The sequence below is a fragment of the Helicoverpa zea genome, chromosome 29 (genome assembly GCF_022581195.2).
Source record: "Helicoverpa zea isolate HzStark_Cry1AcR chromosome 29, ilHelZeax1.1, whole genome shotgun sequence".
Taxonomy (NCBI): Eukaryota; Metazoa; Arthropoda; class Insecta; order Lepidoptera; family Noctuidae; genus Helicoverpa; species Helicoverpa zea.
This window is the reverse complement of record NC_061480.1, coordinates 13,805-30,023: the sequence shown is the minus strand read 5'-3', so window position 1 is coordinate 30,023 and position 16,219 is coordinate 13,805. Positions and strand designations below refer to the sequence as shown.

The 16,219-nt window shown below is 49.2% G+C and overlaps 5 protein-coding genes across 5 annotated transcripts; all 5 read left to right on the top strand.

The window, feature by feature from the left end:
- Positions 1–2,026: 2,026 nt before the first annotated feature.
- LOC124644190 (histone H4) lies at positions 2,027–2,684 on the top strand. Its single transcript, XM_047183440.1, has one exon. The coding sequence runs from the start codon at positions 2,171–2,173 to the stop codon at positions 2,480–2,482; it is 312 nt and encodes a 103-aa protein (XP_047039396.1). The 5' UTR covers positions 2,027–2,170; the 3' UTR covers positions 2,483–2,684.
- Positions 2,685–3,875: 1,191 nt separating this feature from the next.
- On the top strand, positions 3,876–5,590 carry LOC124644180 (histone H1-like). The gene has a single exon (XM_047183429.1). The coding sequence runs from the start codon at positions 4,331–4,333 to the stop codon at positions 5,054–5,056; it is 726 nt and encodes a 241-aa protein (XP_047039385.1). The 5' UTR covers positions 3,876–4,330; the 3' UTR covers positions 5,057–5,590.
- Positions 5,591–9,687: 4,097 nt separating this feature from the next.
- On the top strand, positions 9,688–10,934 carry LOC124644188 (histone H2A). Its single transcript, XM_047183438.1, has one exon. It carries the CDS (start codon positions 9,813–9,815, stop codon positions 10,185–10,187), a length of 375 nt encoding a protein of 124 aa, XP_047039394.1. The 5' UTR covers positions 9,688–9,812; the 3' UTR covers positions 10,188–10,934.
- A 515-nt stretch (positions 10,935–11,449) lies between these two features.
- Positions 11,450–12,333, top strand: LOC124644187 (histone H2B). The gene has a single exon (XM_047183437.1). The coding sequence runs from the start codon at positions 11,550–11,552 to the stop codon at positions 11,922–11,924; it is 375 nt and encodes a 124-aa protein (XP_047039393.1). The 5' UTR covers positions 11,450–11,549; the 3' UTR covers positions 11,925–12,333.
- A 729-nt stretch (positions 12,334–13,062) lies between these two features.
- On the top strand, positions 13,063–13,661 carry LOC124644182 (histone H3). The gene has a single exon (XM_047183431.1). It carries the CDS (start codon positions 13,179–13,181, stop codon positions 13,587–13,589), a length of 411 nt encoding a protein of 136 aa, XP_047039387.1. The 5' UTR covers positions 13,063–13,178; the 3' UTR covers positions 13,590–13,661.
- The last annotated feature ends 2,558 nt before the right edge of the window (positions 13,662–16,219 follow it).

The following is a 16,219-nucleotide window of genomic DNA, read 5'->3' as shown; positions in this document are numbered from 1 at the left end:
TTCTGGCAGCTTCAAAGGAAACTCAAATCCGATGAAGTAGCTTCCACCCCGCCGATCAAACGCCCCGACAATTCCATCGCCTTCGAGGACGATGAAAAAGCGGAATGTCTGGCCGACAGCCTCGAGGCTCAATGCTCGCCTAGTACCCAACCGGTCGACCCGGCTCACCTACTAAAGGTCGAAGCCGAGGTCGAGCGCAGATCCTCCCTACCACCGCAAGAAGACCCCGACGATCCCTTGCCTCCCGTCACTCCAGACGAAGTGGCAGAGATCATCAAACGTCTCAAACCCCGTAAAGCTCCGGGCCCAGATAGAATAACCAATAAAGTGTTCAAAATCCTACCCGCTTCCCTCGTAATGCTCATGACCGCGATCTTCAATTGCGCCATGACCCATAACCTGTTCCCACAGGCATGGAAAGAGGCAACCGTAATCGGTATTCCCAAACCCGGTAAACCAAAATCAGACCCGTCCAGCTATCGCCCTATCAGTTTACTCAATGTGTTCGGCAAGATCTACGAGATACTTATCTATAAGCGTCTCAAAGATTACGTCGAAGCAAAGAGTCTTATTCCATTAGAACAGTTTGGTTTTCGAACCCATCACTCTTGTGTCCAACAAGTCCACCGCATCGTGGAAGGTGTGAGCCACGGATTCCAACGTGGCCAACTCACCGGTACGATTCTCTTCGATATAGCAAAGGCATTCGACAAAGTCTGGCACAAAGGCTTGATTTACAAGCTTTACCAACTCGGTGTCCCAGACCGTCTCGTCGTCATCTTACGAGACTTTTTGTCGAATCGCACCTTTCGCTATCGCATAGACGGCACTCTTTCTTCGGCCCACCCTATAAAAGCTGGCGTCCCACAAGGCTCGGTACTCTCCCCCATCCTCTTCACGCTATACACTAGCGATATTCCTAAGAACAAGCATGTTCAATTAGCCCTATTCGCCGACGACACGGCAATCTACTGCTCAGGCCGCAGCCCAGCCGCCATAGTGAGACATCTCCAAGCCTATTGCAACACCCTAGGTGTCTGGACTAGGCTATGGAGAATCGAACTCCACCCCGACAAAAGCCAGGCCATACTCTTTTCGAGCCCCCGCCGTAGGCTTCCTCCCGCGCCCCCGTCAGTCACCATGTTTGGTAGGCCGATTCCTTGGAAGGAGCATGCCAAATACCTAGGTGTAATCTTAGACCAGCGCCTCTCATTCGCCGAGCACATACGTAAGGTGCGCTCTAGAGCAGCCTTTGTGTACGGCAGATTGCACTTCTTGCTCAATTCAAAGAGCAAATTATCTCTTAAATCCAAGCTACGCCTCTACGGATCGTGCATACGCCCCGTCATGATGTATGCTTGCCCTGTGTTCGCACAGGCAAGCCATCGCCGCCTTCACAGAATGCAAGCCCTTCAAAACCGTGCTTTACGGAAAATCACAGGAGCTCCCTATTATGTTCGAAATGAGATTCTTCATCTCGACTTAAAAATCCCTACCATCCGCCAGTATATGAAGCGTGCCGCCATACGGTACTTCGAACGCGCTGAGAAACACGATAACTCACTTATCGTGTCAGCCAGTAATTACACTCCCTCCCGCATCAGTAGGATTCGCCGCCCTAGGCATGCCCTTCTAGAACCTGACGATGAGATAACTGTCCTCCAAGAGAGTAGTAAACTCACTAGCACCCTATACAAACACAAACCGCGTTCGTACAAACCTCGCCGCCGAGGTCCGCCGCGACGTCCCGTTCTCTGTCCTCCCGACCCTTGCTCATCGAGCCAGCCCGCGAGCTGAGCCAGTAGCTTTAAATTCCCCATTTAATAATAATGATCATATGATCCAGCCTGTCCCTTTGCTGCCTCCCCAGCGACGCCCTAAGCCGAGGTCCGACCCCACAGGGGGTACCCTTAGCGCAGTCGCTTAGTTTATAAGTTGTTTTACGCCCCTGGCTGGAGGCCTTAAATTCTAGGCATCCACAGGGAAAAGTCCGGTTAAGCAGTACACGGCCTCCTAGGCTGAACTGCGAGATGCCATACCAAAAAAAAAAAAAAAAAAAAAAAAAAAAAAAAAACGCGAAGCCGCTAGCCAGTACTCGTGCGGCACTCGATCGTGGTGCTTCGCTGTTCGTTCGTTGTGTTATCGTAAATTCTACAAACTAACCGAGAAGATGACCGGTCGCGGTAAGGGAGGAAAGGGTCTGGGAAAAGGAGGAGCCAAGCGCCACAGGAAGGTACTTCGTGATAACATCCAGGGTATCACGAAGCCCGCCATCCGTCGTCTGGCTCGCAGAGGAGGCGTGAAACGTATCTCCGGTCTGATCTACGAAGAGACTCGCGGTGTCCTCAAAGTGTTCCTCGAGAACGTGATCCGCGACGCGGTCACCTACACCGAGCACGCCAAGAGGAAGACCGTCACCGCCATGGACGTCGTGTACGCTCTGAAACGCCAGGGTCGCACCCTGTACGGTTTCGGAGGTTAGACCGTGTCTATCCGCCGCGGCCTACGTGTCGTCCGTCGACCAGCTATTCTACAGAACCTACACTATGGTGGACGCGGGTGCGTCGTGCGTTCGTGTACTCTCTATGTGTACACAGTAATGTATCGATTCATGCCTCGTTCAACCATACGTAGGTGCATGTAGATATGCGCCACATTAAAAAAAGGCCCTTTTCAGGGCCGCATACGATTCGATATTTTAAATATGTTTCTTTATCCAGAGTTCGTCTAAAAACGTACAACAACATACACACATATTCTTGGTGGGTCCTTAGTAGTAGCCACTAAATAAAAATAACTAAAAACGGTTTTGTTACATTATATACATACCTACATATTATAATATAGAATGTGGACTACTCGCTGTTACCTAGTAGCTACTTAGCTGTTGTGTGGAGAAAGGAAGAAGGGTAAATGAAATTAAAAACCGACATAACGTTGTAAGTATATTATGTGTGTAAGTATAAAATACATAGGTACTTGTACTAAAAGAATAATAAATGTTATATCCTATAGTAGGTAAATAAACTTAAACATAGGTAGGTACATACGTATTCTAGTAATATATTCGAACTACTATATTATACAATGTTTGTACCTCCTAATTCCTATGCTATTGCTATTGTTGTTGTTTTCTAAATTCACTCGTGCCCGCCGCGGCGCCGCACCGCAATCAATCCCGTCCGTAGTCGTCGCTGCTTGCTTGCTTGCTTGCTTGCTTGCTTGCTTGTTTGCTGGCTGGCTGGCTGCACTGCTGCCGTTGCCGTCGCCGCTGCCGCCTCTGCCGCCGCCGCCACAGCTGCTGCCGCTGAAAAATGCCGTCGGAGTATGTTATTCACTAGCGTAGGTATTATCATATTATACAGGTCTGTACATAATAATCAACGTCAAGTAGGTAAATACATCACATCATACCTAGGTGTAGTCTCGATGTTTTCGATTTATTTATGTACTACCGATGCAGGTAATAAATAGAAAATCAATAAATAACAACAAGAACGACGAACCGACGGACTCACGGACCAAGTTGGGAGTTCGCCGTCGTCGCCGTGTCTTCGAATGCGCGGCGTTAGGTAGGTACTCTGTGCGGTGCCTGCGGGAGGACGGTGCAGCGCAGGCTGCTACCCGTCCTGACCTGTCGAAGGGCACTTTTCTCTTTCGATAATAAACAAGAAGAACAAAGCAAAATATATTACCGATTGGTTGCACGTCCTGGACGCGGAGCCTCGAGACCGTCCTTAGCGGACGCGGAGCTCGCCGTGTTTTACGACGCTTCACTTTTAGGTCGATAATGCGTTCGCGTAACTGGCGAATATCGACGGGGTCCTGTTACCACACAAGTTCGATATCCTCCTTGTTGGCGGGTCGACCTCGATCGTCACTCGCTATCACTTTTATAGAGAAAATAACATTTTGAACTGGACCCACTGGTGCCTCGGTAACCAGCCGCCGAAATAAACAACCGCCCCGGTTCCTATTATGCACTATTCGCGTTCGCACAGGCGCCACGACCTCGTCAAGTTCATGTATTATCCTAATCCGATCGCTGTACGCGTCCGCCGCGACGATAAACATTGGAAAAATTTGTTTTATTAGATACGTGTTAGTGAAAACTTTCGAGCCTCCCAAAGAGAAATCCGCCCGCGACACAGAGGCGCTCGTTACGGTAAAGTTTCGTCGTCGTTCGGCGTACGCGTTCGAAATTTGAAAAACCTATAAGTGGCGACATCTAAGTCTCTCACTAAACTACTACCCAAGTAACTTGTTGTGTATTACACTTACTATATAGTTCGTGTGTACGTGTTGGTGTTGATCTCGTGCGTTGTAAACAATGGCAGACACAGCAGTCGCAACCGAAGCTCCGGCTCCAGCTACACCGGCGAAGAAGCAGGCGAGGCAGGCTGGCGGTGCGAAGAAGCCGAAGGCGAAGCCCACCCATCCTAAAACATCTGAGATGGTAAACAGCGCTATCAAGGAGATGAAGGAGCGCAGCGGATCTTCGCTGCAGGCGATCAAGAAGTACATCGCCGCTCAGTACAAGGTAGACGCTGAGAAACTAGCTCCGTTCATAAGGAAATACCTGAAGAGCGCCGTCGAGTCTGGCGCTTTGATCCAGACCAAGGGCAAGGGAGCGTCCGGTTCTTTCAAGCTCGAATCGAAATCTGCCGCCGCCAAGAAACCAGCGGGCGCTGCGCCCAAGAAGGCCGCGGCCTCCGCAGCCACGAAGACCAAGAAGGCTACCGCTTCAGCTGCCGGAGCCAAGAGCAAGAAGGCCGCGGCCGCTGCTGCATCTGCGTCCGCCGCATCGGCTTCGCCCTCCAAGGCGAAGTCGTCCGCCGGCGCTGCCGCTAAGGACAAGAAGGCCGCCGCCGCTAAGAAGAAACCGGCGCCCAAGAAGGCCGCCGCTCCGGCCAAGGCCAAGGGAGGCGCCGCACCTAAGGCTAAGAAGACCGCGAAGCCGCCTACAAAGAAACCTAAGGCACCCAAGCCGAAGAAGGCCGCCGCCACCCCTAAATCGAAGCCGGCAGCCAAGAAAGCGTCCGCAGCCAAGAAGTAAACATCTGACGCGCGGCGTTCCCGGTTTACCGGCGACGCGAAACGCGGCGACGGAAGCGGCAGCCGGCGCGGACGTTGCGCCGGCTCGGTTCGGGCTCGGCTCGGCTCGGCCCGGCTCAGCACGTCCATCCACAACATCCGTGCAGCGCGCTGTCAATGTGATGTGATGTGTGTGTGTGTGACGGTGGCAAGTGTGCGCTTGTGTAGTGGAACTAAACACCATCCACCCACCTTGTGTACCTACTACACCACATCGCTCGGATCGTGGTCGACGTCGACGTCGCCCGCCGTGAACCGTGCGCGCTCCTCACAGCCAAGCTAGCCTGCATCGCTTACGTTCGAAGCGTACATCGTCGTCCTCGGGAAGTAGGGCGCTGCGCGCTCGCTCACAGTGTCTCGAGTCTCTGTCAACAACAACAACAACAAATGAAGAAAATCAAACGGCGGCAACAAGATGCTCAGCGGGAGTGTACGCGCTCTCAAACGCGGCGCTCGTAGAGCGCTTCAAAAAAACAGCCCTTTTCAGGGCTAACAATACTATCATGAATATTATTCGTTTCTCATATAAACAGACAAGTCAAAAACGTATCAAATAACTAGGTGCCTACCTAACTAACCATTAAACACGCACGACGCACACACATTAGATATATAATTATCAAGAAAATCTTTATTGCGAACTAAGTATGTAGGTACAAAAGATCTTATATATTGAAAAAGACAAGTACATATAAATGTGTATTAAGCATATAGTTTGACATAAGGTTCCTATGTTACCTACTTACAAAACAATACATAACTTAAATACAACTCACTAGAATTACGTACCTACAAAAACACATACATAATGTAATAAGTAAATAATTATTTACTTATATATACATATATAATTTTACTACGCTAGGGCTAGGTTGTTTGTTATGTGTGTTACACTTGCATACCTGATCGGAAAGAAAAACACTTTCACAACACTTGTTTACATAAACACTGTGAAATACACGACACAATAATGATCGAAGCGTACGAATAATTAATCAAAACAATATAAATCAATCTAATCCCGTCAAAAACAGAGAACAACAAAGTGAAAAAGCGCGCGCTTCATTCGAATCTGACAGTACTGCCTCCGTTTTCCGCGCGAAATGCAAAAGAAAGCCTAAGGACAAAGACAATTTGAAAAAATATATATATTTTTTTTTTTATGTTATACATGTATGTAGTGTAGGTATGTGGTGTTTGGCTCCTTTTTTTTTTTTTTTTTTTTTTTTTTTCTTTTCTGTTTGATAGTGGCATCTCGCAGCTCAGCCTAGGAATAGAATTATTTTCGTTTGTTTTATTATTATTTTTTTATTTTTTGTCCACGTGATCGCGCTTGCGCGTTTTGCGAGTTACACTCGCCCGTTCGTCGCTACATACCCCTCCCACTTAGTGAGACGCGCCGGTCGAGTATATAAATGCCGCGGACGCCCTGCAAATAGCATAAATGACAAGAAGGAGGAGATCGCAAACTTCCTTTGCGATCACCAAATTGATAGCATAAATGACAAGAAGGAGGAGATCGCAAACTTCCTTTGCGATCACCAAATTGACGTCTTCCTTATCCAGGAAACCTTTCTAAAACCTCATAACCGCGACCCCAGAATTGCTAACTACAGTCTAGTGCGCAATGATCGGTCGCGCGGTCCAGGCGGAGGCACTCTTATCTACTATAAGAATTCTCTGCACTGCATTCGATTAGACCCACCAGTCCTAGAATCAACTCTAGAAGTATCTCTATGCCGGCTAGGCATGACGAACCACCCGCCAGTGACAATCGTCTCTGCGTACATGGCTCCAAAAAAGGGGGAAACGGAAAATCACTCCCTTCTCATAAAGGACCTCACCACTCTCTTCGGCCTGAGCAACTCTGTTATCATAGCAGGAGACCTCAACGCCAAACACCCTGCCTGGAACAGCAGACTATCAAACCCCAGAGGTAAAGTTATTTTCAACCATAGTGGTATACTCCACTTTGATCCGATAGCCCCAATGGAGCACACCCACTTCCCTCATCTAACGACGCGTCAACCTGACGTTCTTGACATAGCTCTACTCAAGAACATTAACCTCAGGCTGAAGCAAATCGAAACCATCCATGAGCTTACTTCAGACCACAGGCCAGTATTAGTACACCTAGAGTCTCGAACGGGCCAAGACCCGGACGCTCCAACTCCTACCAGGGTGGTAACTGACTGGAAGAAAGTAAGCGAAAAGCTGGAATCTACCACGTCACCCCACCTGGATAAAATTCCCGATAATATTAGCTCAGTCGCGGACACGACGGTCGCAATCGACTCGCTAACAGAGCACGTACAATCCATAATTGAGGATTGCTCACGGGAAGTCCCAGAGTTGAGTGATCAACGATGGAAACTGCCCGTCGACGTACGTGAATTGTTAACCGAGAAGAATGCAGCCACACGTGCCTACAGCGCCTTTCCCTGCGAGGAGAACAAAACCCACATGCGTAGATTGCAGCGTGCTGTCAAGACACGCATGGCGGAGTTACGTTCGAGCCGCTGGGACAAGACGTTGAGCGAACTTGAGCCTAATCACCTCGCCTTTTGGCAACTCCAAAGGAAGTTACGTTCCGTCGAGGACTATAACATTCCTCCCATCACCAGACCCGACAAAAGCATCGCCTTCGAAGATGCCGAGAAAGCGGAATGCCTAGCCAACAGCCTAGAGTCCCAATGCTCTCCCAGCTCACAACCCTTCGACCAGCGCCACCTCGAAAAGGTGAACGCAGAGGTCGAACGTAGAGCAGCCCTCCCACCCATTGATGACCCAGATGACCCCCTACCCCCCGTCACTGTAGACGAGGTAGAGGACATCATCAAAAACCTTCAGCCGAGGAAAGCTCCCGGCAGGGACGGAATCACGAACAAAGTCATCAAACTTCTCCCCGCCCAAATGATTGTTCTATTGGTAGCCATCTTCAATGGCGCCTTGAACAATAACATCTTTCCCCAAGCCTGGAAAGAAGCCACAGTCATCGGCATACCCAAACCAGGCAAACCTAAATCGGAGCCTTCGAGCTACAGACCGATCAGCCTCCTCACCTCTCTCGGCAAAATCTATGAGAGACTTATTCATAAGCGTCTCAAAGATTATGTCGAGAGAAAGAGCCTCATTCCTAACGAGCAGTTTGGATTTAGAAACCAACACTCGTGTGTCCACCAAGTACACCGTATCGTTGAGGACGTAAGCGTTGGGTTCCAACGTAAACTCCCAACGGGGGTGCTCTTCTTTGACATAGCGAAAGCCTTCGACAAGGTCTGGCACAATGGCTTAATATATAAGCTATACCAACTAGGAGTGCCGGATCGTCTCGTACTCATCCTGCGAGACTTTCTGTCGAACCGCACCTTTCGTTACCGCATCGGCAAGTCACTATCTGACCCACACCCGATCACAGCGGGAGTCCCTCAGGGCTCTGTCATCTCCCCACTCGCCTTCTCGCTGTACACGAGCGATATTCCCAAATCCCAAAAAGTTAAACTCGCACTCTTCGCTGATGACACGGCCATATACTATACAGGCCGTGACATTAAAACCATCACCCGAACCCTCCAGGAGGCAGTCAACAACTTAGCTGACTGGTTCAGGAAGTGGAGAATCGAAGTGAACCCGGACAAAAGCCAGGCGGTGCTGTTCAGTAGACCACGCCACAAGCCTGGCACTCCCCCCCCTGTCACCATGAACGGCAAGCCCATTCCTTGGAAAGAGCAAGCCAAATATCTAGGAGTAATCCTAGATAAACATCTCACGTTCGCTCCACACATCAAAGCGGCCCGCGGCAGAGCCGCCTTCGCTATGAGCCGCCTTTACTTCCTGACCAATGCGTCAAGTAAGTTAGCTCTTAAAGCTAAACTGCGCCTTTACACAGGTGTGATCCGTCCCATCATGACGTATGCGGGAGCCATCTTTGCCCACGCAAAACCCCGCTTCATCCACAGAATGCAGACCCTGCAAAACAAGTATTTCCGTAGAATAACCGGAGCGCCCTTCTACGTTCGTAACGAAATGTTACACGTCGATCTTAAAGTGCCTACCGTGGCGCAATTTCTCAAACGCCTCACAAAGCGTCACTTCGACGGTGCAGTCAAGCACCGCAACCCACTGATCGTATCGGCCGTCCAATACGAACCTTCGCGGATGAGTAAACTCCGCCGGCCAAGACACACCCTGACCCTTCCTGACGACCCCATCACAGTGCTCCAAGAGAGCCGTAGGGACACTAGCACTCTCAGGAAACACAGACACATCCGGAAACTTCCGAAACCTCGCCGCCGAGGTACGCGTACGCGTAGAAAGTCAAACTCCCCCCCCCGACCCTTGCTTAGCCAGCCGCGTAGCTGAGCGTTAAAGTTAAAACGCCCCTTAAACATGATCCAGCCTGTCCCTTTGCTGTAGTCAGCGACGCCCTAAGCCGAGGCTCGTACCCCACAGGGGGTGCCCTTAGCGCAGTCGCTTAGTTTATAAGCTTTTTCGCCCCTGGCTGGAGGCCTTAAACTCTAGGCATCCACAGGGATTTGCCCGGTTAAGCAGTAAACAGCCTCCTAGGCTGAACTGCGAGATGCCATTCAAAAAAAAAAAAAAAAAAAAAAAAAAAAAAAAAACGGATTTAAAAATTAGTTGTTCACTCGACTGTCGTCGCGCTCGCACTCAGAGCGTAACTTGGTGATTTTCCGTGATATTCTTAACCAATCTTGACAATGTCCGGTCGTGGTAAAGGTGGCAAGGTTAAGGGGAAGGCAAAGTCCCGGTCCAACCGTGCCGGTCTACAGTTCCCCGTGGGACGTATCCACAGGCTGCTGCGTAACGGTAACTATGCAGAGCGCGTCGGTGCCGGAGCGCCTGTCTACTTGGCCGCCGTGATGGAGTACCTGGCCGCTGAGGTTCTCGAGTTGGCCGGTAACGCGGCCAGAGACAACAAGAAGACCAGGATCATCCCGCGTCATCTGCAACTGGCCATCCGCAACGACGAGGAATTGAACAAGCTCCTATCCGGCGTGACCATCGCTCAGGGTGGTGTGCTGCCTAACATCCAGGCCGTGCTGCTGCCCAAGAAGACCGAGAAGAAGGCTTAAGCGTTGCTTCGATGGGATAATATTGTGTGGTGTATACATGCATGCGCGCATTCATTCGCGCCATGCACTCGTATACCTATTGCAATATTGTATCGCGTCGGACGCGCTGAGCTCGTCGCCCTCGTATGCAACACACATACAAACAAAAGGCCCTTTTCAGGGCCACAATATGATTCGTCGATACATAATCCAATGTTAAAAAAAGACAGTTTCTTTATCAGTGTCGTCTCAAAACGTACAAGTACAACGCTGTAGACTAGGCATATTAATTACGTGTGCTAGGATGTTACTCGTCACTGCGCTGCGCCGTGATAATTCTTAGGTTAGGTACATGTTACATACCTTCATTTGCTGCTGCTGCCGCCGCCGCCGCCGCCGCTGCGTAGCCGCGCGCGCTATCGCCGCGCGGCGCACCACCTCGCTGCAGGCGCGCCGTGCTTTGCCTTTCCACGTTACCTGTACAAATTATGTAAATTCATTTATTTATTTATTTATTTAACAGTTTATGTACACATAAATACAGACAAGAATAAATAATAGATTTGAGAGAATTGTACAAGGGCACAGCTTATCTCACAAGAAATTTCTTCCAGCAGGCCCGTTATGGGAGTGTTAGAATTGAAAAGAGATACAGATAGACTGTGTAAAAAGAAAGAAGATATAACCAATAAATAATCACTAACATTAACTACTTAAATACATATACAAACACACATTCATTGAAATAATAATAAAAACATAAGATAATATGTTTCAATTATTCCTACACATATAACACTGATTTTTATTAATAGCAAGGAAAACCTAGGTACTGTTTGCTGAATAACGTAGGCCTACATAATATGTGTTTGTTACTCATAATCGGTCCAGTTGTTTTTGAGTTTATATATTATTACAAACAAATTTTCATCATTTATATATAGGTAATATTTCCTGTATTATAGATATATATTATCTAATGAATGTATGTATGTATGTATGTATTTAAGTATGTACATTACACAATTGTACATTTATCTGTGAAAATGTATGATGTGTTTAATGCATAATTACTGTATTCATTTTCTACAAGCGAATGTTCTCTACATCTCGTCGTGCAAGCGTCCTCCCCACTCCTCCACTCTCCCTCCCCTCCCGCCCCCCGACCCATTGCCCCACCGCCAGTTTTTCGACGTTGAAAGGGCTACGATTGGTCCGCCGGTTCGTCGATTACGGAGCGGATGCCTTGGTGTTTGCGCCGCCGGCTGCCGCATATATAGAAGTGTTCATATCGCGACGTCGTTTTATATTGCTGTCGAACTCCGTTCCGTCAGCACTATACCCGCTCTCGCTCTCGTCTAGTATTGTGTTTTAACAACAACAATGCCGCCCAAGACAAGTGGTAAAGCCGCCAAGAAATCTGGCAAAGCCCAGAAGAACATCTCCAAAACCGACAAGAAGAAGAAGAAGCACAAGAGGAAGGAGAGCTACGCCATCTACATCTACAAGGTGTTGAAGCAGGTGCACCCCGACACCGGTATCTCCAGCAAGGCCATGTCGATCATGAACTCGTTCGTGAACGACATTTTCGAGCGCATCGCCGCCGAAGCTTCCCGTCTCGCCCACTACAACAAGAGGTCCACCATCACGTCGAGGGAGGTCCAAACTTCCGTCAGGCTCCTGCTGCCCGGTGAGCTCGCCAAGCACGCCGTCAGTGAAGGCACCAAGGCCGTCACCAAGTACACCAGCTCTAAATGAGCGGCCGGCAGCTAGCGAAAGCAGCCGCCGACGCCTCCTCGTGACCGCCGCGTTTGTGGACGACGTCGCCGTGTCGTGTCGTGTCGCCGAGCCAGTGTTTGTTGTTCGCGTGTGTTCCGGGTGTGTGCGCCATGGTGTTTTATGCGAGTGTTGATCGATTGCGTCGTCGTGTGGGTTTACGTATATATATACACATAGGTATCTTACTTACCTATTTATTATGTACGTACGCGCACACGCACGGGCGCTTATCGAGATGCATTTCGATAACCACGCCACCAGACGCCACGAACCGCCGCCACGTCGAAAATCTGGCCACGAGCACGCACGCACCGACTGCACCGCACCGCCGCACCGCCACAGGGGATGGCTGGATAACAAAACAAAAGGCCCTTTTCAGGGCCACAAATGTAATCATGTGAAAGATGATAATTTCACGTTTCTTGAATCAGATGCTCGTCAAAACGTAGTTTATTTACACACAGTATATTACTACTGCCTAATAAATATATAAGAGGTATATTGAGTATATCGCATACACACAAACAAATTTTCGCAGCTAGACATACAACAAAGTATAGGCAATATAACAGATAGGAGTACAGAATAATACTATTATTATAGATACATGATCAATATTGCGATACACAGACACCTAGTACTTACGTATTCCATTGAAAAATGATGTTGCAAATAAATAAATAAATGAATGAAGAGTTTTTACACGGACGGACAAAGTCAAAATTCGATATTAAACAAACGAACGTATATAAATACATAAATAATATACCCTACCTCCCTATAAAACCATACTGCCTGTGTGATACATATTATGTATAGATCTGCACCTATAGCATTATTTTCTTCCTAACGTTACACAGTTATCATAAAATACATACTAACAACAACATAGACGAATAATATAAAAAATATAATACTGTATATATATTATATATACAATAAATAAGTATATAAATAAATCCGAATAGGATAAAAATTATAAAATACAACTTCTTTTTCTTTTTTAACGTTTTGTTGATTTCGGAAATTTTCGCGCCAGACAGAGACAGAGGGCGCTAGTCGCTCGCTCAGTCACCCAGTACAGTACGTACAGTATAAATAGAGGCGACGATCGCTTCTGGATTTTTATTCTCTCACGCACGTTCGAACCGTAGAGGTCCGCTCGTTCACGATCAGTTTTCTCGTCATTATTGTTGTGTTTGTACAGTCAGTTCGCTGTTGTATTGTCTAATAATGGCACGTACTAAGCAGACCGCTCGCAAATCCACCGGCGGTAAGGCGCCGAGGAAGCAGCTCGCCACCAAGGCGGCGCGCAAGAGCGCACCGGCCACCGGCGGAGTGAAGAAGCCCCATCGCTACAGGCCCGGCACTGTGGCTCTCCGTGAGATCCGTCGTTACCAGAAGAGTACAGAGCTGTTGATCCGCAAGCTGCCTTTCCAGCGTCTCGTGCGTGAAATCGCCCAGGACTTCAAGACCGATCTCCGCTTCCAGAGCTCCGCTGTTATGGCACTTCAGGAGGCCAGCGAGGCTTACCTCGTCGGTCTCTTCGAGGACACCAACTTGTGCGCTATCCACGCCAAGCGTGTCACCATCATGCCAAAGGACATTCAGCTCGCTCGCAGGATCAGAGGCGAACGTGCTTAAGGTGTCCCGCGCTTGATCAACGGTTGACCGGCGGTGCGCGCTCACACTAAAAAGGCCCTTTTCAGGGCCACATATGATTCTGACAGTTGAAAATGTTTCTTTACATCGGACGTGTCTTAAAAACGTAGCAACAACACACATTCATCTTTGTACTAACTAACTAACTAACTAACTAACTAACTAACTAACTATCTATCTATCTACGTACTTACTTACGTACGTACGTACGTAAGTACATACATACATACATACATACATACATACATACATACATACATATACATCCAAAAATAAATAAATAAATAAATACATACATACATACCTACCTACCTACCTACCTACCTACCTACCTACCTACCTTTCATGTAATTTAATTTAATACCTACTATAGTAGCGTCATGACGATGCCCCCGGGATAAGGTTTTGGAAAACACTCTGTATGAATTTATTTTGTCAAAATTTAAGCTGCTTACATTATTATATATATCACAGTCCTATATATATATATATATAAATAGATAGATAGATAGATAGATGGATAAAAAGCATGTAATATATATGTATATATACTTTTTATTTTTATTCTTAAGATATATTTTCATTCATTTATTAGGTTACTATTATCAAAGTTATGATACCCCCTTAATGGATTAATGAATTAATACAGAAAAAAAAAAAAAAAAACATACAGGGTGTATAACACCATGTACACCGTGTACTATGTCAATCATAAAAATCATAGATTAAATGCCTAAAATCAACCCATAACGAACGCTTCACCTCTCCCCGCTCACTCCGGATAGAATTCCCCGCCGCCGCCCGCCGAGCTCTCCGTCGCGTCGTGTATAAATAAAGGCCCGGAACACGCGAAGCCGCTCGATTCCGCTCCCGGCCGCCGCCAGCGACGCACGCTCTCCGAGTCCACGCTGCTGCCTCCGCGCCCCGCGCCCCGCACACCGCCCGCTCGCGCCGCGTCTCTGCGTGCGCCGATCTCGCCGTAGCTGCTAGCTACGAGCGACGCCCCGCCCCCTGCTACGAACTGCACGTAGCGCTACACCGTAGTGCTACGTCGTAGTCTAGTAAAGGGCTTATTAGTTGAAGTTGCCTTTTTCAAGGCAACTGATACTAAGTGTTTCTTATAACATACGACGTCTAATAATTAGATTAGCCCCCTCAGGGTAAATCCACAGTTTCGTGGTTCCCGGGTGGAAACCTAACGGTGCCAACGACCCCGGGAGGGTGCAGACCCACCGCACCCGCCGAACCCCTTCAGGGCTAGGCAGTCAGGTGGAAGGACCTGCGAAGCGGCCTTGGGGGGCCCCCTAGTCGCCAGCAGTGCTCTTTAACCCCCGTTTGTCCACAGCCGCACCCGGGACGGTTGGGTGTCTCTACCCCAACGGCCCGGTTCGGTCGCAAGACCCATAGGGACCCACTGGGCATTAAGATTACCAGCGGGCTTACAAGCTTAGGGCTCACAGTAGGTACTCACCTCCCTGACCACACCCGTCAGGGAGGGTACACATCCCCAGGAGATCCCACCTGGGGAGTTAGGTTAGTGGCCCTTCAGGCCGAAGGACACTTGTCAGCTCAGCTAGCGAGTTTGTTTGTGTTTTTCTTCTCGCTAGCGCAGCGCTAGGAAAAACACGAGGGAGGGCGCCTTTGGGGAAGTGTCCGCTCGAGGAGCTCACGTTTAACGTGTCTCCTCGGGGCATAGGTAGGTTAGCTACCCCAACCCCCCCCACCCCATCCTGTGTATCAAGTGGTTAATTATGACGCAAGACGTCGTAATTAACTACATCCTGGAGGTCGTGGCGAAGGACGCCGACCTCCAAAGGCGTTATGGCGCAAGACTGGCCTCCCTTCAGGAGTCAGTCGAGTGTGCCAACGCTCTATCCGACGCGGGCGCCCGCTCCCGCTCCGGCTCACGCTCCCGATCCCCACTCACCACGAGTGGAAACTCGTCATCCGAGGACGAGTTTCAATTAGTAGAGAGGGGCAAGAGGAGGAAGGGGAAGAGATCGAAGGGGTCGAAAGCCCCTAAGGCCTCTCCCCCCTCTCCCCCTCCCCCCCCTCAGCCACTTCAAGCGGTTTACAGACCGCCTTCCCCCCGTCCATCTAGGCCGGTCAGCCCTATGGCTGACTCTCCGGCCAGTCCAATGGCTGACTCTCCGGCCTCCCCCTCACCCCCCTCGTCACCGATGGCCCCTCGTGCGGCCCGCCCAATCCAACCGTCGGCTATAGCTGGTCCGAGCAGCCGACCGGACAGCCCCATGGCCCTCTCACCGGCCACGCCTACGTCATCAGCTAGGAAGCTGAAAGCCCCCCCCCCCCCTGTACATACAGGACAAATCGAAATGGACCGAAGTGTCCAAATTCTGCGCGGAGCGCAGAATCAATTACACATCGGCCAGATCCACGGCCCAAGGGATCCGAGTACAGGTCCCATCCACTACCGATTTCCGCGATCTATCTCGCGAACTTCGTGGTAGGCAAATCGCCTTCCACACATACTCCCTGCCGGAGGATATCCCGGTAAGGGTAGTCATTAGACGCGTCCCTAGGGAGATCTCCACCGAGGAGATCCTCCGAGACCTCCAGGCCCAAGACATCCCGGCCTTAAAAGTGCACCG